Source organism: Bos indicus x Bos taurus, chromosome 18 (assembly GCF_003369695.1).
Source record: "Bos indicus x Bos taurus breed Angus x Brahman F1 hybrid chromosome 18, Bos_hybrid_MaternalHap_v2.0, whole genome shotgun sequence".
Taxonomy (NCBI): Eukaryota; Metazoa; Chordata; class Mammalia; order Artiodactyla; family Bovidae; genus Bos; species Bos indicus x Bos taurus.
In genome coordinates this window covers 7,439,464-7,463,675 of record NC_040093.1, presented here as the reverse complement: position 1 = coordinate 7,463,675, position 24,212 = coordinate 7,439,464, and the positions used below count along the sequence as shown (strand labels likewise).

Sequence of the window (24,212 nt, the reverse complement as noted above, 5' to 3'; positions counted from 1 at the left end):
CCAGAGTCACCGAGGAAATGTCTCAACCCAAAGGCTGCTACCATCTGGGGAAGTCCTTTAGAAAGGAGGGCCAAGATGTTGGCGAAGATCAGGTGCCTGAGAGTGAAATCAAGGGGTTTTAACTTGTGTCCCCTGAGGTGAATGGTGACATTCTGATAAAGAAACAAGAAATTCCCTAAGATTCCAACTACAGTCTGTGATAAGGAGATGACCCCTACTGTAAGATCCCTGGAGGCCACTCTGCCACCTCCCAGACCCCAGGGTTCATGTTCAGAGTAAGCTGACATTGCAGGAGTATGTGAGCTTTGTGTTACTTGGTGACGTGGCAATTGAAATCCGCTGTTCTTCACTCGGGCTTCCCAGGTGGCTCAGTAGTAAAAAATTCGCCTGCCAAGCAGGAGACCCAGCTTCGATCCCTGAGTCAGGAAGATCCCCTGGAATAGGAAATGGCAACCCACCCCAGTATTCTTGCCTGGGAAATCCCATGGAAAAGGAGTCTCGCGGCCTACAGGACTTAGCGATTAAACAACAGTTCTTCATTCAGCAATACTCATTCATAGTTTCCAACTGGTTGCATAAGTGGTATTGTTTTGTATGTAACAACATCGACTCTTCAACTCTGAGATGTTATTGTTTTTCAGAGGAGGAGCACCTAAGTACAGATTGTAAGAACCATGCAAACTCGCAGCCCCCTAGGTGACCATGTGAGAAATGGAACCTGTGTTTTCTAGCCGCAGACAAGCCTCTTCACCACAATCCTACATGAAGAAAGGGTGTCAGTTTTACTCTTTGTGTCCTCAAAACCTGTACTTTTTTTTTTTTTTTTCTGATGTCCTTTGCCATTCTTAACTTTTTATCTTCATTAATAATTGTTATGGTAGCAATTTTATAATTATGTCTATAAGTTTATTTTTTTATAGGCCAGTGTTGCCTATGAATAAATATTTAAAATGAAAATCAGATGATAAAGCACCGACTACCATAAAACCCTGTAAGAATGATTATCCCAGACGAAGTGTTGGGTTTATAGGGGCAAGAATGGCTTAATATGATGTAACAGAGATGCATTTGTCCTTATTCCAAGAACAAGCATAAAGTGAAAGTAACCACCAAAATCTTTGTACTGTAATATGATGGGCTAAACTCTAGGCTTTGAAACAGATATGAGACAAAACACTGTAAAAGAGAGACTAAATTATTATTGATTACATAGGGTATAATTGATTAATAATGAAAGGATTAAATGAAACTCTGTGAGGAACAATGTAATAATTATTGAAATAGACTCATATACAAGCATTTCAAATGACATGCAGGAGGCAGGGAAACAAGTGTAGTGAATAAATTTAAATTGTAGATTTGGTATGAATTTAGGATTGACATTAAAAGTTATTCTGTTTTTCCCCCAGACCCTGTGGCATGTTCGATCTTAGTTCCCTGACCAGAGCTAGAACCTGTGCCCCCTTCTTTGAAAGCACAGAGTCCTAACCACTGGACAACCAGGGAAATTCCTAAAAACATTTAACAGAGAAGTATCAGGAGAACACATCTGAAGCTTCAAACTGTCGAGATCATTTTGCTCTGAAACCCACAATGTTTTTTCTGAAATAGTCTTTGACTAATTTCTTTTTTGGGGGGTGGAGGGGTGGGTTAAGTGTGATCTCTCATTGGTTTTCCAATTTTCTACACAAAAATCCACAAGAAAGACTGCTAAGTTGGAAAATAATGAGTCTTTGCTGATGCCTTCCACTTGCTCTAAGAGCAAAGGGAAAAAATTCTACACGAGACTGAGTTTATCTTTCTGATGCAGGCAAGACGCGTAGGTGGGTCTTGAGAAAACCCAGAGGGGAAAACTCTGGGGCGGCCTCCTTGGAACCAGGAAGGGAGCCTGAAGGCACGAGGACTGAGGTATGTGTCTCAAACCGACCTAGGATACCAAGGAACTGAACTGAGACTCTCCCTTCCTCTGGAAATGTGACTGAAGTAAGCTCCCTCGTCCTTAGTGCTCCTGGAAAATGGGGCCCATTAACCAAGAGACTACATGCCCTACCATGGCAGTAAGGTGCTTTGAAATCCCCTGCGAATCTCAGCCCAGAAAACAAAAGGGTCTGCGAGGGAGAGGGGAGGGGCGAGGATAGGAGGGGAGAGGGTCAGTGGGAACCAGGGAACATGTGCCCTGGGAAGAGAGGACTAGCGGAGAAGAGGGCAGAGAAGGGCAGGAGGAGGGATGGGGCGTGTGGGTGTCCAGCCTCTGGAAGAACAAAGCAGAAAAAGAACAAAGCAGAAAAAAACCACGCCTACCAGTGGCTGTTGGCTGCAGGGCACCCTAAGCCCAGCATCTCCCAGGCAGCCCTAGATTGTCAGTCTTGGCCTAATTAAAGAGGGTTTCACCATAATCAGAGCACAGGGAGTTTCTGTTTGGATGTTTTTTTAAATCCACATGGAGATAAAATTAGTGCATCCATTTGAAACAGATGATGTGCTCAGCTTAAGAGGGAAAAAAGATCTTTTTGTTGTAGCATTAAAGAAGAATTAACCAATAAGACAACTTTACCAGCCAAACTGAGAGTTTTGAAAACTGTTCTGGGCGGAGGTCAGTTTACATGTGATTTGCGGGAAGGGGCTGTGAAATCCCCTGTGAAATCCCTGGTCAAGCATGCCTCTTAGTGGAAGGTTGCTGCTGGTAACCGGGAGCAGACATCCCAGGGAATGGTTTCAGTGCTTTTCTAAGTATAGGAAGATGCAAGGACCCAGGTTCATGAAAACATTTCTCCTGGAAATATCTCCATCTCTGAAGGCCAGTTCTACCAGTTTTCCCAGAATAGAGTGCGCTTCATCCTCTCAGGGCAGCTGTAGGTCAGTGACCGCGGTGACTGACGTGGTTCTTGTAGAATTGGCTGGTGGGCAACATTCTTTATTTTTACAGTCCCTTCTCTTTCGGTCTTAATTTCAAGGTTTGGGAGGCATTTGTGACCAATTTGTCCCCCAGTGCTAGGAGCTGGGAATGCTCATTCCTAGGTCCGCCAAGGATTTTGTTGGTGGGCTACTCAATGTGCCATCAGTAGTCTAGACCCTGTAACAGTAGCCAAAGGTTTCTGGACCTTCTGTCTCGCTAGTCTGTTACAAGCCAGGAAATGATGGCCCTTGGTTATTTCTTTCCATATCTGGAGTTACACAACTACAGTCATTGATCTTAAAAGACTAGGTATTTGGACAATGATTTCAAGTTATCTAATCAATTTGCTCAGAGGCTAAGTGAGACATACATCTGGTATGCAGGAAACTATCATCTTGTGAAATAGGCAGGACACAGGTAGTGTAGCTAGTAACATTTATAAGGAAGGTGATGCATGTTTAAACTAAACTTCCCTTAAGTGTGTCCCATTATCTCCCTAGTTGTCTGACCAGTCTGTTCTGTACCAATTGTTATCTTTAAGGGAAATGATATGACATTATTGTACATAAGTTTTCACCAAAGATGCCTGCATGCACGAGGTGAATGGCCAGTCACCGTGGTCCCTCACAGGAGTGAGAAAGGAACCTTATGTTCAGAGGCAGTGGTTTTCAACCTTTTTGGCACCAGGGACGGGTTTCGTGGAAGACAGTGGTTTCCACAGACCTGGCGGAGAAGGTAGAGGGTAGAGATGGTTTTAGGATAATTCAAGTGCATTACATTTATTGTGCACTTTCTTTCTATTATTATTACATCAGCTCCACATCAGATCATCAGGCATTAGATCCCAGAGGTTGGGGAACCTTGTTTTAAAAAGTTACATGGGGACTTTCCTGGTGGTACAGTGGTTAAGACTCTGTACTCTTAATGCAGGGGGCCCAGGTTCAATCCCTAGTCAGGGAGCTAGATCCCACATGCCACAACTTAAGACCTAGCTCAGCCTAAATAAATATATAAAATATATATTTTAAAATATACTAGAGTAAAACAGCACTCATCCTCCTCAGGGTGGATTAAAAGGCATCAGGAATTGATATATAGAGTCAGGAACTATCCATCTCTCTCCATGAGTTCAGCACATACTCCAGGAATTATTCCTGCATCCCAAGGACTCTGTACACTAGACCGCTTTCTACCTGGGAAAATCCTGTTTCTGAAATGAGCACTTCTCCAGATTCTTGATACACTCCTGCCCTTATGGGTGGGAGAGGGCTCAGAATAAAAGAGAAAATATTCAGAATAAAAAAGAAGATACTCACCAGAGTCTTCTGGCTGCTAGGATGAGTGGGCTTGGTGCCAGAGTCCCCACAGTCAGTACATGTGAGGGGGAGACAGCCAGGCACTGAAATAAAACCTTGTGATGCTGTGACCTCACCTCCCCACAGAACTACAATTATTATTTCACCTGTAGCAGCAATGGCAGTACCCACTAGGGGAGCTGAGAATGTTTTTAAGCCATTCATCCCAGTTCTTGAGTATTAAAAACAACATGTCTAGTGAGTATCTCCCAAAAGGCCATTGGGGTGTGTAAGAAGAGTCTTTTTCATGTCTGTGTCTCTGGAGCATTGCCCTGAGGGCCGAGCCATGAGGGACTTCCAGCAAAGCAGGTCTCTCACAGCATCCTCTGCTGTCCTGAGAAGTTCTATTAAAGACTCTTGTTCTTTCCTCTCGCTCAGACCCCTCTCAAGCTTCCAGACCCCTTCTAAGTTATGGGAAGAGAAATTGGATGACACAAAAGAGACTGAGAAGGACTAGCGAATGGGGTAAAAGTGAAAGGAGAAATGATGTCAAGAATTGAAATATAAAAACATTAGATAGCCGGCCAGCAACAGATGACTGGGTAAAGAAGACACAGGAATACTACTCAGGCATAAAAAAGAATGACATTTGACATTTGCAGCAACATGGATATGAATGGACTTAGAGGGCATTATGCTGAGTGGAATAAGAAAGACAAATACTATATGATACTGTTTATATGTAGAATGTAAAAAGTATAACAGTGAATATAACAAAAAGGAAGCAGACTTAGAGATATAGAGAACAAGCTAGGGGTTACCAGTGGGGAGAGGGAAGGGGAGGGGCAAGATAGGAGTAGGGGAGTGTAAAATAAGCTACAAGGTCTATTGTACAACATGGGGAATACATTCAGTATGTTATAATAACTCTAAGTAGAATATAACCTTTAAAAATTGTGAATCACTCTATTGTACACCTGAAACATATGGTACATCAGCTCATCTATCCCAGAAAAATTAGATAGTATATTGTGTTTAAAATAAACGCTTCAGACAAGACAGATAACCCATACAGCTGTTTTGCCAAAAGTTTTACTTTCTTTTTTTTTTTATTTCAAATTTATTTTTATTTGGAGGATAATTGCCTTACAGTATTGTGTTGGTTTCTGCCATATATCAACATGAATTAGCCATAAGTATACATATGTCTGCTTCTCTTGAACCTCCCACCACATCCCACCCCTCTAGCTTGTCACAGAGCACCAGATTTGAGCTCCCTGCGTCATACAGCAAATTTCCACTGGCTATCTAATTTTACATATGGTAATGTATATATTTCAATATTACTCTCTCAATTTGTTTTAGGTTCAAAGGATTTGTTAACAGCAACAACAAAACCACTCATTACACGCAAATAAAGTTTCAATTGTTAATAGATTATTCAACTTAATTAATTTCAATATACAGTCATTAGAAGAAAAGTTAGAAACAAGAGAAGTAACAGCATATATATCACCAAGTTCGGCTGAACCTACATTCAGACTTGAACAGTGCTGGTAAGTTATGAATGACAGCAATCTAGAGTCCCAGTTGGGGAAGGGGTCCCAGGCAGTGTGTCCACCCCACAGGTGAGACTTCAAATTGCAGTTTGAGGGCTCCTACTTATAATCCCAGACCACAAAATGGGATCATCAGTCTGTGTGCAAAAATGCAGCTCTGGGGAGGCTGGGTAGGAAGCTGGCCAGGCCCCCAGAGGCTCAAGAATTCCAAGACCTACTACCTTATCTAAAGCGCTGCCTGACTTGCTGTGATTGGGGGCAGGCATGGAATCTGGGCAGTGTCTGAGCAGGTCAGGAGCAGGTCAGAAGCCTGCTCTCTTGCTACTGAACCCTGAACAAGACTTCCTTCATTTTAATTTCCTTAACAGCATGGTAGGCACTAAATTAACTTGAGGTTTTCTGAAGCTGTGTGAGGAGCACGTAGAGAATAACAGCATAATTATAAATCATTTATGTACTATATCCTCAAAGAGGTGGACTATAATTCTCAACTCTCTTCAGTGTTGCCTGCATTAATTTCTTGCTTTTAAACAGTATAGTCTGACTATAAATAAAGTAGATGAACAAGGTCCTGCTGTATAGCACAGGGAGCTATATTCAATATCTTGTCTTAAAACATAATGGAAAAAATAAAAAAAAATGTATATGTATGTATAACTGAATCACTACTGTATAGCAAAGATTAACATTGTAAATCAACTATACTTCAATTTAAAAAACTAAATGCAGCTCTGCATTTTTTTCTCTGCTACCTTTGTGGAGAGAATTTCTTGGTCCAGAGGTTGGTTTTCATTTTTATTTTTATTCCTTTTTCATGTTTTTAATTATTGAAATATAGTTGATTTACAGTGTTCTGTTAGGTTCAGGTGTATAGCACAGTGATTCAGTTTTACATATATATATTCACACCCTTGGGCTTCCCTTATGGCTCAGCTGGTAAAGAATGTGCCTGCAACATGGGAGACCTGGGTTCGATCCCTGGGTTGGGAAGATCCCCTGGAGAAGGGAATGGATACCCACTCCAGTGTTCTGGCCTGGAGAATTCCATGGACTGCATTGTCCATGGGGTGCAAACAGTTGGACACAACTGAGCGACTTTCACTAATAACACCCTAATCTTGTCAACAACCCCACTGTTTTGAAACTCTGAAGAAGAAAGAAGACAGCAAGACTATTTCTGCTGATCCTTATTACATATCCTCCCCTGACTATATAAACTCTCCCTGCTCCTTGCTCACCAGGCACAGTTCTTGAGGTGCTAGGCTACTGTATCCCCACTTTGTCTGGAAAAGTTATAAAGCTACTGTTTCTTCTCCATAACTCTTGTCTCCACGTTTCAGTTTGGCCTTAGGGCACCGAGAGCCAAGATTTTGGCATCAATATAACCTCTGGGTTCTTATTCAATTTAAGAGCAACCCAGACCTCTGACTTGACTTAATGATTTAGAGCAAAATTCCTTCAACACGTACTGGTCTCTAGGATGTGACAAGACCATACACAACACAGCCACATATAGACACGCAGGACCCTTCAGCATCATTCAGAGGTATATATGCCAAGGTTCTTGGGCCTTTTTTATTGTCTTATTATTATTACTTTAATATTCCTGATGTTCCATTTTCAGCTATAGCATGTGTATTTATCATTTTTGACTCTTGCCTGTTGTTACAGTTTATGGTGACAGAGTTGAAGCTTACTTCAGACCCTCTAATTGTGGAAAATAGCAAAGGTTAAAGATTTCAAGTTCCAGGAAATGGCTTACTGTCAAGACCCACCCTTCCCCATTATCACTGATTTAAGACTCCCGCTTGGTCCCTTGTTTACCTGGGGAAAAGCCAGACACACACTGTCCAAAATTCCATTCTTTGGCCTGTCAATGATTACCACTCCGCTGGCCCCGCCCACCGCGCCTCGAGGCCCCGCCTACCCACCCACGCAAGCCCCGCCCACCGCGCCCGGGGTCCCCACGCAGGCCGGATTCTGTCCACGACCCGCCCCCTTACAGCCTCGCCCCGCCTAGGCCCCGCCCCCCAGGCCGCTGGGCCTTTTCACTCCTGGTGCGCGCAGTTTCTCACACACCCGGAAGCTGAGAGAGGTCTCGCTGCGCAGCGTGAGTTTCTGTCTTTTTAGTCAAATCTGAGCCTCGCAGTTTCCTTTCTTCTGTACCCAGGGTCTCAGGGTCGCTACAGACCATGAATCCCCTTGCCCGCCCCACAACCCCCCAGCAAATTAAGGCGTCTCCCCAGGTACTTACCTTTCGGTTTAAAGTCGCTCTGGAGCCGGTTCCTGCCTTCGGTCTGCTTAGACGCTGCCTTTCGCACCCCTTTCCAGCTTAAAACCTTTCGCTGACCTCACTGACCCCTCTGCCCCTCCTGCACCGCATAAAATTCCCTCCCATGAGGTGGATTTATTCGCACCACCGCCCCTAGCCTCGCCCTCTCGGCCCCTGAGGTCAGCCCCGGCCACCCTACTCTCGGAGAGGCCGCGTCCTGTCCCCGTCCTGAGACACCCCCTCCCCCCAGCCCCGCTGTCCTCGAGTCTCCTCAGGCCGGTCCTTCTGCCTCGCAGGCGTTCCCTTCATAGTGACCTTTCCTCTAAACCCGTGTTGGCAGAGGTGACCTGGGTCAGCCATGAGACACCCATGGTCTTCGGTTCCAAATTCCACCCTCTGGAAAATAGGCTCCTGCGGGAGAGGGGACTTCTTCTTCAGTCGCCATCCCTGTAAATAGTGGGCGAGGGGGGTCAGGAGAAGCAGAGACAGCGACTCCGAGAGAAATAGAAAGTTGAGAAAAGCATGAGGGAGAAGCGATGGCAATGAAGAGGATTGGTGGGGAACTTGGAAGAGACACCTTCATGAAAGAGAATAAGCCTTGAAGGTAGCGGGTGGGGAAAGAAGTTTAGAGAAAAGCAAGATCTCCGGAGAAATGAAGGTGAGCAGAATAGGAGAGGGGCCCCTGCTCAGCAGTAGCAGCGGGGAAACAGTGGTGAAGCGCGTCATTCTGATGGGGCAGGCCAGAGGGTGAGACTTGGAGCCATGATGGTGCTGGGACAGAAGGAGACCTGAACGGAAATCTGCCCCCAAGGATGCAGGGCGGGACGGCTGGAGGGGGGGCGGGCGGTGAGGAGGGAGCGAGGGGAATGTCACAGGGATAAGAGGGAAGGAGAGGAGAGGAAGCTCAGATGGGAGAAGAAAGAGGCAGAAATATTAATACTTGGAGATTTAGGACAGTCAGGTTGGGGAAAAAAGAGCAACAGAGAAGTACTGAGTGGCAGACTGGGCAGGGCTGGTGTGAGAGGAGAAATAGAAGGGCAGTAACAGCCCAGAGCAGAGGGGAACAAAAGGACAGAGAGAGAGAGAGGAAAAAAAGAAATAGATAAACAGAATGACAGAGGGGAATGCGTATTAGTGAAGAAAGAGGAGTGACCTGGACCCATGTGAGTCGGTTGGATATGAATTTGGATATAAATGGATATAAACTATTGTTCTGATATCATGACTTTATAGTCTAATAAATTTAAAAGTTTGTATATATGATGAGAATTGCAAAATTCTACTATCTAATGCTTGTGTTGTTTTAGATTTATTTTTATCAGAAGATAACTTCTATTTGCAATCCTTCAACCAGAGACATGGAATAGGGTGTGTGTGTATGTTTGGAGCAAGAGAAAATTGTCACTTCATGGTGCCTATTTAAAGGAAAATTACAACTCCTTTTCTGGTAATTTTTTTCATTGTTCTTTTTTTAGCTTGAACTAAATCTTATCATTCAATTTCTACTTTCCTATAAATAATAACTTCTGAATTGCTTTGCTGAAATTGCTGGGCATCCTGTAATCGGCTCATGTGATTTTCTAAATTTGTATTCATAATATTTTCTGACTTTGACACCAGAATTGTGTAGGATATATATATATATAATTGTGTAGGCTATATATGTGTGTGTATATAATGGTGTAGGCTAATATATATATATGTATATATAAAATGGTGTAGGTTGTATATATCAGATCAGATCAGTCCCTCAGTCGTGTCCGACTCTTTGCGACCCCATGAATCACAGCACGCCAGGCCTCCTTGTCCATCACCAACTCCCGGAGTTCACTGAGACTCACGTCCATCGAGTCAGTGATGCCATCCAGCCATCTCATCCTCTGTCATCCCCTTCTCCTCTTGCCCCCAATCCCTCCCAGCATCAGAATCTTTTCCAATGAGTCAACTCTTCGCATGAGGTAGCCAAAGTACTGGCGTTTCAGCTTTCACATCATTCCTTCCAAAGAAATCCCAGGGCTAATCTCCTTCAGAATGGACTGGTTGGATCTCCTTGCAGTCCAAGGGACTCTCAAGAGTCTTCTCCAACACCACAGTTCAAAAGCATCAATTCTTCGGCACTCAGCCTTCTTTACAGTTCAACTCTCACATCCATACATGACCACAGGAAAAACCATAGCCTTGACTAGACGAACCTTCGTTGGCAAAGTAATGTCTCTGCTTTTCAGTATGCTATCTAGGTTGGTCATAACTTTCCTTCCAAGGAGTAAGCGTCTTTTAATTTCATGGCTGCAGTCACCATCTGTAGTGATTTTGGAGCCCAGAAAAATAAAGTCTGACACACTATATATATATGTATGTATATATAATTGTGTAGGCTATCAGTTCAGTTCAGTCACTCAGTCAGTCCGACTCTTTGAGACCCCATGGACGGCAGCACGCCAGGCTTCCTTATCTGTCACCAACTCCTGGAGCTTGCTCAAACTAATGTCCATCAAATTGGTGATTCCATCCAACCATCTCATCCTCTGTTGTCCCCTTCTCCTCCTGTCTTCAATCTTTCCCAGCATCAGAGTCTTTTTAATGAGTCAGTTCTTTGCATCAGGTGGCCAAAGTAATGGAGTTTCAACTTCAACATCAGTCCTTCCAATGAATATTCAGGACTGATTTCCTTTAGAATTGACTGGTTGGATTTCCTTGCAGTCCAAGACACTCTAAAGAGTTTTCTCCAACACCACAGTTCAAAAGCATCAATTCTTCTATGCTCAGCTTTCTTTATAATCTAACTGTCACATCCACACATGACTACTGGAAAAACCATAGCTTTGACTAGACAGACCTGTGTCAGCGAAGTAATGTCTCTGCATTTTAATATGCTGTCTAGGTTGGTCATAGCTTTTCTTCCAGGGAGCAAGCATCTTTTAATTTCATGGCTGCAGTCACCATCTACAGTGATTTTGGAGCCCCCCAAAATAAAGTCTGTCACTGTTTCCATTGTTTCCCCATCTATTTGCCATGAAGTGATGGGACCAAATGCCATGATCTTTGTTTTTTAATGTTGAGCTTTAAGCCAACTTTTTCACTCTCCTCTTGCACTTTCATCGAGAGGCTCTTGAGTTCTTCGCTTTCTGCCATAAGGGTAGTGTCATCTGCATATCTGAGGTTATTGATATTGCTCCTGGCAATCTTGATTCCAGTTTGTGCTTCATATAGGCTAGCATTTCTCATGCTGTACTCTGTATATAAGTTAAATAAGTAGGGTGACAGTATACAGCCTTGACGTACTCCTTTTGCAATTTGGAACCAGTCTGTTGTTCCATGTCCGGTTCTAACTTGACCTGCATACAGGTTTCTCAGGAAGCAAGTGAGGTGATCTGGTGTTCCCATCTCTTTAAGAATTTTCCGCAGTTTGTTGTTATCTACACTGTCAGAGGCTTTGGCATAATCAATAAAGCAGAAGTAGATGTTTTTCTGGTATTCTCTTGCTTTTTCGATGATCCAAAGGATATTGGTAATTTGACCTCTGGTTCCTCTGCCTTTTCTAAATCCAGCTTGAACATCTGAAAGTTCACAGTTCACATACTTTTGAAGCCTGGGGTTGGAGATTTTTGAGCATTACTTTGCTAGCATGTGAGATGAGTGCAGTTGTGCAGTTTTGAACTTTCTTTGGCATTGGCTTTTGCCGGGAGCCAGCACAGGAGATCCCACCCATGACAAGGTCATGCGGAAGAGACCTGACAGGCAAGGCAGATCAGGACTCAAGGGACTCCCTGGACCTGCCCGAGCATCTACCCCAAAACCAAAGTCTGTCTGTCTACTGTTTACTATATTATGTCTTTTACCAACTCTTCTGACATTAACAGGGGGCTATCCCCAACCACCTTTCTCTGAAAAAAAAAAAAAAAAAAATCAACTTAGGGCTCTAGTTATAAGTCTCCTAGGTTTGAAAGGAGTATTTCAATTCTAACCTCTCTGTTAGCATTTTAGCTTGCTTGGCAGGTTTATCCATACCCTTGCAACTAACGTACATGATTGCTCACAACTCCCCAGCCATGAAAGGCACGGGAAGCCTAAGCATTCTAAAAGTCCTAATGAGCATAGAGCCCTTGGAAGGATGAAAAATTATTAGAATAGTACTGGTAAAGGGCTTCATTACTGGGCCAATGCTTGCTGCCAAGTTCCCATATCCATTATCCATTGTGCATCTGGGAGTGCATTAGTTAATGTAGTTGGAATGTAAGAAAAACAAGTAGTAGCCTTGGTATTAACCACATCAGACCTTTGAGCTAATAACTTCTTTCTTTGTTGTGACCCACTACACCTTCACTCCCTGAGAATGTAACTTTATTTAGTACTTTCTGAGGCTGGGAGAAATAAAGAAAAAAACACTTTAAGGGAAAACAAGTTTTCTGGCTGGTCAACCTTTATCAGAAAAGAGTCATGAAATGTTAACAGGCCACAGGGCCAGACATAACATAAGACCTTTGTTTATGAAAAGGTGTACAGAAAATGTCCTGGTTTTGATAAAGATAAAATTGATGGAATGTTGAGCTGACTCTGTATCTTTTACTTTGAGAAATGTGTAACTCAGAGTATAAAAGTTCCTTTTGAAAATAAAGTTGCGGATCCCACTTCACCAGAGCTCTGGTCTCTGTGTCTTTCTTTCTTTCTCTCTCTCTTCTTTTTCAGGCTGACTCCCTAGAGCACAGAGGCCCTCTGAGTTCACTTTTTTGCCCGGGCTTCTAAGACCCGATCAAGGAGGTGCTCTGCATCTCCACCCAATTGAGAAGGCGCTCTGTGTCTTCACCCCATCAAGAGGGCGCCTGAGGCCTCCGTGAACAGAGCAAGTCCCGTGTCAGGGGCTTTATTGGCTTTCTGTGTAAACCAAGGAATATCAGCCTCTTTCTCTCTCCCTTATTCTTTCTCTTTATTTTTATTTTTGACCCTGGACCACCAGGTCCCCGTCCATTATAAGGCCCGTGTCATCTCTCTCTAGTCCATTATAAGACCTGTGTCTCTCTCGCCGACGCCATTCATCCGGAGAATTCCCTTGGATCCTGCTGGGGCTGGACCCCGGCAGCCTTTCTTTGGGATTGGAATGAAAACTGACTTTTCCCAGTCCTGTGGCCATTGCCGAGTTTTCCAAATTTGCTGGCATATTGAGTGCAGCACTTTCACAACATCATCTTTTAGGATTTGAAATAGTTCAATTGGAATTCCATTACCACCACTAGCTTTGTTCATAGTGATGCTTCCTAAAGTCCACTTGACTTCATATTCCAGGATGTCTGGCTCTAAGTGAGTGATCACACCATCATGATTATCTGGGTCATGAAGATCTTTTTTGTATAGTTTTTCTGTGTGTTCTTGCCACCTCTTCTTAATATCTTCTGCTTCTGTTAGGTCCATACCATTTCTGTCCTTTATGGAGCCCATCTTTGCATGAAATGTTCTCTTGGTATCTGTTGGGGATTTTTTTCCCGGGACTTGGAAGCGACGAACTTGAAAGAAGGACACTTGGCCAGTCTCTTGTAATAGACTGACAAGTTTATTTTTGTAGTCAAGCCTTTTTATAGAAGTAGGAACAAAGAGCTTAGAGTATACAGCCAGCAGAGCGCATACGGGGTTAACACCTAATCAGTAAAAGTATTTTAAGGACAGCGCGCTCTATGTGACCCATGTGCTTATCCCATAACCCGTTTTTTCAAGCAACATCTTTAATATTTATTATTAAATCTTGGCGCCGGGCATATCCAAAGGTAGGAGATGTTTTTTTGCCCAAGTACAGCAAGCCAGGGTATTTCTGGCCCTTTGCCATTTTCCCAAGGACTTCCTCCAACTGGCTATTTTGTACTGAGCTTCCCAACAGTATCTCTAATTTTCTTGAAGAGATCTCTAGTCTTTCCCATTCTATTGTTTTCCTCTGTTTCTTTGCACTGATCACTGAGGAAAGCTTTCTTATCTATCCTTGCTATTCTTTGGAACTCTGCATTCAAATGGATATATCTTTCTTTTTCTCCTTTTCATTTAGCTTCTCTTCTTTTCTCAGCTATTTGTAAGGCCTCCTCAAACAACCATTTTGCCTTTGTGCATTTCTTTTTCTTGGAGGTGGTCTTGAACACTGCCTCCTGTACAATGTCAGGAACCTCCATCCATAGTTCTTCATGCACTCTGTCTATCAGATCTAGTCCCTTGAATCTATTTGTCACTTCTACTGTATAACCATAAGGGATTTGATTTAGGTCATACCTGAATGGTCTAGTGGTTTTCCCTATTTTCTTCAATGTAAGTCTGAATTTGCAATAAGGAGTTCATGATCTGAGCCACAGTCAGCTCCTGGTCTTGTTTTTGCTAACTGTATAGAGCTTCTCCATCTTTGGCTGCAGAGAATATAATCAATCTGATTTTGGTGTTGACCATCTGGTGATGTCCATGTGTAGAGTCTTCTCTTGTGTTTCTGAGGGTGTTTGCTATGACCAGTGCGTTCTCTTGGCAAAACTCTCTTAGCCTTTGCCCTGCTTCATTCTGTACTCCAAGGCCAAATTTGCCTGTTACTCCAGGTATCTCTTGACCTCCTACTTTTGCATTTCAGTCCCCTATGATGAAAAGAATATCATTTTGGGGTGTTAGTTCTAGAAGGTCTTGTAGATCTTCATAGAACTGTTCCACTTTAGCTTCTTCAGCATTACTGATTGGGGCATAGACTTGAATTACTGTGATACTGAATGGTTTGCCTTGGAAATGAACCAAGGTCATTCTGTCATTTTTGATATTGTACCCAAGTACTGCATTTTGGATTCTTTTGTTGACCATGAGAGCTACTCCATTTCTTCTAAGGGATTCTTGCCCACAGTAGTAGACATAATGGTCATCTGAATTAAATTTGCCCATTCCAGTCCATTTGAGTTCACTGATTCCTAAAATGTCTTGCCGTATCCTGTTTGACCACTTGCAATTTACCTTGATTTATGGACCTAACATTCCAAGTTCCTATGCAAAACCACTTAAAGACGGCAGAGTAGAAGGATGTGCACTCATCTTCTTTGAGACCTCCAAAATTATTACTCACTGCTGAACAACCATCGATAGGAGAATGTTGGATCCCACCAAAAAGAAATACTGCACATCCAAAGGCAAAGGAGAAGCCCCAGCAAGACGATAGGAGGAGCAAAATCACATTTAGAATCAAATGCCATACCGGCCAGAGACGCTTGGAGGGCTCAAACAAAACCTTGTGCACACTAGGACCCAGAGGCCCAATAGAGTGTAGTGTGTGTGTGTATATATATATACACACACACACACGTGTATATATATATATATATGTGTGTGTGTGTGTATGTATATATGTGTGTATATATATATATATATATACACACAAAATTGTGTAGGATATATATGTGTGTGTAGGATGTGTATGTGTTATATATATATATATATATATATATATACACACACACACATATATTTGGTTGTGCCTGGTCTTCTTTGCAGTATGTGAACTCTTAGTTGTGAACTATTAGCACATAAGATCTAATTTCCCCCACCAGGGATTGAATCCAGGCTCCCTGAATTGGGAGCTCCAAGTCTTAGCCACTGGACCACAATGGACATCTCTTTGTACGGTTTGGGGTTTTTTTTTTTTTTCCCCCAATTACAAATTGTTTCCCTTTTAAATTTGTTTCTGGTTTAGAGAAAGCCTGTGACTTTCTTCTTTTATCTTATATATTGGAAATATTATTTGGTAACTAGTAAAGAATTTTAGACTGTCTCCCAAAGAGTTGGAAGCTGATTTCACCTAGTTAGTCTCATACTCCCTTTTCTTTGGTTTCATGTAATCTATTACAACATGAGCCATGAGCTCCTAACCAGATGTCTCCAGTTGCATCCTGGGAGCTGACCCTTTTCTCACAGTTCCCTCTGCCCTGGTCACATTCACCTTTTCTCTGCTCCCAAACATCAACAGCTTTTCTGTCTCAGATCTCACCTCCTGCTTGACCCTTTGTCTCTAAAGCATCGCTGCTCTGGCCCTTTCTCCTCCTTTGGGTCTTGGCCAGAGCTGTCTCCCCACCTTCTCCTGCTCATCTTCTGAAGTTCCCTTCACCTGCCATTCTGTGTCTCATGACCCAGGTTTTATTGCTCCCACATCGGTCTCCTCTATCAGAAATGCTCTTCATTGATTATTTTGGGTCTTTCCTGTTTCCCCTCCATTGGAGGGTACCTGGTCTCTGTCTTCTTTCCAGGACACCTGTGACACTACCCTTTGGGAAGATTTAGATGCTGGGTACTAGAATTGGATGGAATACTCCTCAGGGAAGAATGAGGAGCTTGGGCAGGTGATGAGGTTAGTTCCCATATTTGTTCTGGAAATTTCAACTTGAACTAAACCTGCTATGACTACTTATTTACTCAAAATAAGAGCAAAATTATATGCACTGAGGCTTAGCCCTACAGAACCAGTATGCCCCATGCAGTGTCCTGAGGTGTCCCGTGTTCATTCCACTGTGTCTCTGCTCCACTATAGCCCCCAGGTCTTCCAAATTGTGTGCTTCTGGGGTGAGCTGCCATCTTGAACGGGATCCTTGCCTTACAGCAGTTCATCTGCTCAGAGTCAGGGATACTGACTACACTTTACTAAGGATGCAGAGAAGCTTAGGAGTGTGGGAATGGGCATGAAGGAGGGCCCTGCCTTGGAGCTGGGGTACCTTGCAATTTTCTCTGAGTGGGGAGGACAGGAGACAGTGAGAGCGGGGCTGTCTCTCTCTCTCTCTCTCTCTCTCTCTCTCTCTCTCTCGGTGACTTCCTCACCAAACACAATCCAGCCAATCCTCAAGCACCTTTAAAACTAGACTCCATCATGACCCCAGTTGCTGGTGAGGTTTCCAGGGAGGGCCCGCTTCTTGATCTCCATACTGAATGCTCAGTGTCCTGCTGTTTGCAGCACTGTTCATGCCTGTTGCAATGCCTCTGCATATGAGTTCGTTTTAGCCTGATTTGTTCATACATGCCTGAGATGTGAGTGTACTGTCACTCAGTCGTGTCCAAGTCTTTTGCAGCCCCATGGACTGTAGCCCACCAGGCTCCTCTGTCCATGGAATTTTCCAGGCAAGAATACTGGAGTGGGTTGCCTTTTTGTTCTCCAAGGGATCTTCCCCACCCAGGGATCAAACCCGCATCTCTTGCATCTCTGGCATTGGCAGGCAGATTTGTTACCACTAGTGCCACCTGGGAAGCCTGGAAGAAATGTCAAGACCTGCGGAAAAGTGGAGGAAAGACTTTAGGGGTCTGCAGGAGGGATATGGCACCAAGTGTGGACCTCCAGAGGAGCCCAGTGAGCTGTATGAGTGCCCGTCCCATGCATGGCTTGGGGTTCAAGGGGTGTGTGAAACTTTTGGAAAGGGGCATCTCAGTACTGGCTGGAGCATCTAGACATGGATTCACTGGGAGCTGTGGGGCTGTGTGGATCGGGCTTGGTGCCATAGTGTCTTTTCTCAGGTTCCCTGGGACGTAGAGGCTGAGACTGAGTTGTTGGTTTTGTTTTTTGAGGTTGAGATTTTCAGGCATGGGTTTCATAGGGAAAGCCATGATAACACCTGAAGAGGAATGAGGAAGTAGAATTAGGAAAAGGAATGTTATCCTGTATTGTTAACCAAAGCCTGAGAGGAGCCCACAGGAAGCTCTGGGAGCAGGAGGATGGCTGCCTTGGCCCTGGGGGGCACAGGGGGTGAATTCAACAGGTGCCCCACAGCACTCACTCCACACCGTGGATTTTGTGAGGTCTTTTGGTGCTGGTTTAGTCCCTAACTCATATCTGACTCTTGTGACCCCATAGATTGTAACCCACCAGGCTCCTTTGTCCATGGGATTTCCCAGACAAAAATACTGGTGTGGGTTGCTATATCCTTCTTCAGGGGATCTTCCCGACCCAGGGGTCGAACCCACATCTCTTGCATTGGCAGGTGACTTCTTTACCACTGAGCCACCAGTGAAGTGTGGGGTCTTTGTTGGGGGAGAAATCATTGTGCAACCCATAGTGTAGTTACAGAGGACACCTCAGAGGTCATTTTGTGGGTTATCTTTGGTATTTTGGGATATTTGGGCAAAGTTGCAGCAAAGTTTCAGGTGCATTTTAGAAGACACAAAGGAGAATTTGGAATGTTTCCTGGGAAGACGTTGGGGTCTCCTTGGCATCACAGGCCAAAGCTCTGTTTTGTTAGTAGATTTTGGAGGTGACAGTGCTCAGACTGGGGTCACCATGAATGAAAAGATGGTATCACGTCTAGTGGTCTTCATGAGTATCATTCCATCGTGAATGCATGAGTCATGGGGGCTTGGAGTGTTTGATGGGGTTGTGTAGCAGGTAAGGGGATGGCTCTGCTGTTTCTGGGGAGTGTGTCAGACCCCAGGGAAGACTGTAGGTTTGTTTGAGTCCAAAAGGGAAATGATAGGTATTAAGACTCACATGGCAGACAGTTATCAGCGAGGGCCTGCTGGGGATGGGACCAACTGGAGAAGGGCTATGAGGACTCATGACTCGGGGAAAGATTGTTCAGCTGATCAGGGGCAGTCACAGCGGAGAGACATCAGCCTCGGGAAGACCCAGCTGCTGTTGTCTTACTGCCAGACCAGTGGTGGTCACTCTGCTGGGGGAAAGATTGTTCAGCTGATCAGGGGCAGTCACAGCGGAGAGACATCAGCCTCGGGAAGACCCAGCTGCTGTTGTCTTACTGCCAGACCAGTGGTGGTCACTCTGCTGGGGGAAAGATTGTTCAGCTGATCAGGGGCAATCACAGCGGAGAGACATCAGCCTCGGGAAGATCCAGCTGCTGTTGTCTTACTGCCAGACCAGTGGTGGTCACTCTGCTGCCTCTGTCTGCCCGTCTGGGAACTCACACACATGCAGTACAGTCATAACGAAGCTGTGGTGCGGAGGGGCAAGCTGTTTTAAACTAAATGTGGAACAAGCGTATTTCTTTGAGAAGGAGGGCTGCTGTGTTCTGGGGAGGAAACAGGAAGGGGGACAGTGTTTGGGAACTCAGAGCCCTGGCGATAGCAGGAAAGCTCAGGAAAGAGGTGAAGGAAAACCTCTGTTCCTACTCACCAGTGCTCAGCAGCTAGCCCAATAGAAGGGGGTGAGGTATCAGGGCCCCATTTAGAGAAAGGATCTTGTCTTTCTACTCAGCACCCACTCACACTCTGTGCAAATGTCTTCATTGTCTTCTCTAGAATGGCACTCATGGTGGTGTCCCCAGTAGATGACCCGAGGAAGTAAAGTGTTTTCTGTCTTTGTGCCCCGGCAGCCTCAGCTTCTCCTCCACCATTCTGTCAGACACCCACTTCCCTGCTGTTCTTCTCACTGTTGGTTTGCACAATCCCAATGAAGCCAGTCACATCAGCATTTCAGGCTGTGATTTTTCTTCAGCTAGCTCAGTTGGTAAAAGAGTCTGCCTGCAGTACAGGAGACCTGGGTTCAATTCCTGGGTCGGGAAGATCCCCTGGAGAAGGAAATGGCAACCCACTCCAGGATTCTAGCCTGGATGATCCCATGGACAGAGGAGCCTGGTAGGCTACAGTCTATGGGATTGTAAGAGTCGGACACGACTAAGCACACAGACAGTATCAATGCAGAGTGAGAAACCTTAGATTCCAGGAACCTTTTTCCTGATTAAGTGTCAAGGCAGCCAAGAGCCTCCTCCTTTTTCTGTGGATTGTTTTATATTATGTTTGACTGCACAGCTTGTGGGCTCCTTAGTTCCCCCCAGGGATTGAACCCAGGCCCACAGCAATGAAAGCTGGTGAGTCCTAACCACTGGACTGCCAGGGAAGTCCCAGTTTTCAGCTGTCTATTGCCAGAATGGGTCTGCTCAGCCTCAAGCAGCTACCACTGGGATGAGCTCATTGCCATCCTAGTTGGACTTGCACATGATCTTTGCACCTTTGGAGGGCAGGGAGCATTGTTTAAATGGAGGACACTTGGCTCCACCATCCTCCGCTGTTCCTGTTCGGCTTGTCCTCACTCCTCCAGGGCAAAGGTCCCCTGCCCATGTCAGTCCCCCAACGTGAAGACGATGGCAGAGTGGAAACTAGTGTAACTTTGTGTCCATCTCATTTACTTATTCACTACATAAAGAGCGTATACCATATTTTTAATTTCTGTGTGTGTGTGCTTAGTTGCTCAGTCGTGTCCAACTCTTTGCGACCCTGTGGACGGTAGCCCGCCAGGCTCCTCTGTCTGTGGGATTCTTCAGGCAAGAATACTGGAGTGGGTTACCATGCTCTCCTCCAGGGGATCTTCCCAACCCAGGGATCAAACCCTGGTCTCCTGCATTGCATATGTTTTCTTTATCATCTGAGCCACAACAGAGGCTGGTTTTTTAATATTTATTGGGGTATGATTGATTTTCAGTGTTGCGTTAGTTTCAGGTGTTTAGCAAAGTAAATTGTCAAACACATACATCCACTGTTTTAGATTCTTTTCCCATGTAGGTCATCACAGAAGACTGAGTTTAATTCCCTGTGCTACACAGTTAAGGCTTAATTAGTTATCTATTTTATATATAGTTGTGTGTATGCCTCAGTCCCAATCTCCTAGTTTATCCCTCCCCTCTTACCCTTTGATAATTATAAGCTTATTTTCTACATCTGTAACTATTTCAGTTGTGTAGATAAGTTATCTGTAGCCTTTTTTTTTAGATTCCACATATGGTTGATATCATACAATATTTGTCTTTCTCTATCTGACTTACTTCACTCAGTGTGAGAATCTCTAGGTCCATTTGGAATCTCTAGGTCCATTTGTGCTGCTGCAAATAGCATTTTTTTTTTTTTTTTAAGTGACTGAGTAATTTTCCCTAAATGATGGAAACAGGGACTTCCCTGGCTCTGCAGAGTGTTTAAGTGTTTAAGAGTGTTTAAGACTTTGTACTTCCTGGGACTTCCTTGTGGTTAGGACTCAGTGCTTCCACTTTAGGGGCACAGGTTTGATCCCTGGTCAGGGAACTAACATCCTGCATGCTGCCTGGTGCAACGCCCCACCCCCACCCCCCAGAAATGGAGACAAACCCACCTTGTCACTTACAGTCATGCAAGTCAAATGCCCCAAAGTGAAGGCCTGGTGTGTGGACGTGGATTCTCCCCCACACCCATTGCTCTCCCGACACCCCCATCACACCAGTTCTACCTTGTCCCCGTATGGCTCATCACAGCTGGAGAAAAACACACCCCCGAACTGACTGGTCTTGCTTCAGATTCCTCTGTTCCCTCACATTCCCTGTGTGTCTGCTCCATACCTTTCCTATGGAGCTCCTCAAAAGTCCACCTCCGCCTGTCCCATCTTTTTTTCTCAAAGACCCTGTTTCTTCTCCATTGAGCTCCTGGAGCAAAGGGAAGAGATCTCTTCTAACTGCCTCAACCATTGGCCTTAGGGCCTGTGCTCTGTCCTTAATAATTGACTGCTAATAGTCTGAAACTGCCTCTGGCTGTTGCTGGCCCTGAAATTGTGCCCCGGTTGCCAGCTCCACTGTCTAGGTCAGGGCCATATGGCATCATGTATTTTTACTTCTTGGAAGTTACTTTGATCAACATTCAAACATGGTGATATTGTCTCTCTGAAACACAAAGATGGGCACTCACATACACCCCACACCTTTTTATATGCTCAGTTCTTTCCTCTTTAAAATACAGTGTTCTCAATTAGCTACATTTTCCTCTCCTATTAAATACCATGTTGTACTGTTGCAGAAGAATGGGGTGCAGAAAGAATGGTCATGTCCCAGGGGAAATCTTGGGATAGGTCTCCAAGTAAGGGTCCCTGGTTTCCTACAGGAAAGAATTCAAGAGGGAGACATAGTAGAATGAGCCATGCCGTGCCGGGCCGCCCAAGATGCCTGGGTCATGGTGGAAAGTGCTCATGAAACGTGGTCCACTGCAGAAGGGAATGGCAGACTCCTTCAGTATTTTCGCCTCAAGAACCCCAAGAATGATAAACAGGTTTATTGAGAGAAATACACTTTCCATAGGCAGAATATGGTTGTCTCTGAAGGGGAGAGTGACCCTGGGCTGTGGGCATACTTAGTTTTTATGAGCTGGGTAATTCATGCACTAATGTGTGGGAGGATTTTTCCAGCTATTTGGAGGAAAATGCAGAAGTTGATTTTGGTAGTTATTTCACAATATATGCGTATATATATATATGTCGAATGTCACATTGTGTGTCTTAAATATGCATGATATTTATTTGTCAATTATACCTCAGTAAAACTTCAAAAGAAAAAGGTGCAAGGTATGCTGTGCTTGCCTCCACTGAGTGGTGCTCATCCAGGCTACACATTGCATCCATGAGGCATTTTGCAAATACATTTGTGCCCTGACCAGAGATTCCCCTTCGAAAAGTCCATGTGGGGCTCAGCCTCAATGGTATTTAAGGGTGCTTGGTGCATCTAGCATTGAACATCAGGACTCTTAAGTCCTTCCATCCTGAGGGATGAGATCTGGGCTGAGGGTAAGGCTGCTTTGCCCTGAGTGGGTCTGGACCAGGGCCTGCTGTGTGACCTGAAGGGAATCATGGGGTGAGCAGAGGTGCCTCCTGCTGCTGTGTGCATGAGGCCTCACCAGGAGGGGAGTGTGATCTGAGGGAAAGTTTGGGAAAGTCCCGTGTTGGACTCTGTGCAGGAGTTGACTGTTCTGCGTCCCTCCTGTGACAGTGGCCACAGAGGACTGTCTGTTCCTCATGGTGAGGGCTTCCCTGTGTGCGGGGTTGGGGCTCAGGAAGGGGGTGTGTTGACTCTAAACATTAAACAGAATGTTTTCAATTTTCAGGATAGACCTCTGAAGACTCATGTTGCCTGAGGAAGCCCAGAAGAGGAGGAAGGTGAAAGGAGGAAGAGTCTGGAATGGCTCTTTCTCAGGTGAATTCATATTCTTGGTTGATTATTCTGTTTCTCCTTTCTTTTCTTTTTTAATTAATTTTTTTTTTTGAATACAGCTACTTTGCAATGTTATGTTAGTCTCTGCTGTTCTCCTTCCTTTGCACTTGCTAATCTCTGACTCAAGAAGTAGCCTGCTTGATTCCTGTTCATTCACACTCACCTAGGGCCTTCTCTTAGTCACTGACACGTACCCTTAGATTCCATCTGTGACTCAGTTTTCTACTCTGTAAAATGGAAACAGATCTTTCTCTGATGAGTTATTACATTGACAACAAGTTAATTCATGAAAAGCATCTAGAGTAATGCTTCCGTGGTAGCTCAGATGGTAAAGAATCTGCCTGCAATACTGCAGACCTGTGTTTGATCCTTGGGTTGGGAAGATCCCCTGGAGAAGGAAATGGCAACCCACTCCAGTATTCTTGCCTGGAGAATCCCATGGACAGAGGAGCCTGGCGGGCTACAGTCCAAGGGATCACAAAAGAGTCAGAAACGACTGCTACTACTCCCACTAGTATTACTAGAGTAATTCATAACATACAGGAAGTGTTCAAAACTTGTAGTCATTGCTGTTAATCATCATCACAGTTTTTAGATTCTGAGCTTTCCTTAACACCTTTGTATAGATGACCCAGTGTTGAATTTCTGTTTGTGTATTTCACGTGTCATACAGAAAAATGAGAAATCCACATTGATTTGGAGGCCATTGTAATCTCCTGTGGGAAAGCAATTAGAGAGGCATCAGATCAGATCAGTCGCTCAGTCATGTCCGACTCTTTGCGACCCCATGAATCGCAGCACGCCAGGCCTTTGTGTCCATCACCAACTCCCGGAGTTCACTGAGACTCACGTCCATCGAGTCAGTGATGCCATCCAGCCATCTCATCCTCTGTCATCCCCTTCTCCTCCTGCCCCCAATCCCTCCCAGCATCAGAGTCTTTTCCAATGAGTCAACTCTTCGCATCAGGTGGCCAAAGTACTGGAGTTTCAGCTTTAGCATCATTCCTTCCAAAGAAATCCCAGGGCTAATCTCCTTCAGAATGGACTGGTTGGATCTCCTTGCAGTCCAAGGGACTCTCAAGAGTCTTCTCCAACACCACTCTGCAAAAGCATCAATTCTTCGGCACTCAGCCTTCTTCACAGTCCAACTCTCACATCCATACATGACCACAGGAAAAACCATAGCCTTGACTAGATGAACCTTCGTTGGCAAAGTAATGTCTCTGCTTTTGAATATGCTATCTAGGTTGGTCATAACTTTCCTTCCAA

At 44.5% G+C, this 24,212-nt stretch overlaps 1 protein-coding gene across 5 annotated transcripts in view; it reads left to right on the top strand.

Moving 5' to 3' along the window:
• The window catches only part of LOC113875583 (zinc finger protein 160-like), a 55,122-nt gene that overhangs the window by 19,703 nt on the left and 11,207 nt on the right, over positions 1-24,212 (top strand). Inside the window, exons 1-3 of one of the 5 annotated variants that reach the window (XM_027514106.1) lie at positions 7,762-7,860; positions 9,330-9,469; positions 22,837-22,925. In XM_027514106.1, the coding sequence (XP_027369907.1) occupies positions 22,911-22,925 (15 nt within the window). In that variant the 5' untranslated portion in view covers positions 7,762-7,860; positions 9,330-9,469; positions 22,837-22,910. Of the gene's footprint in view, positions 1-1,810; positions 1,909-4,629; positions 5,026-5,556; positions 7,861-9,329; positions 9,470-22,836; positions 22,926-24,212 lie in introns of those variants that run through there. The other 4 variants (XR_003506293.1, XR_003506290.1, XR_003506291.1 and 1 more) reach the window with 4 other exon arrangements.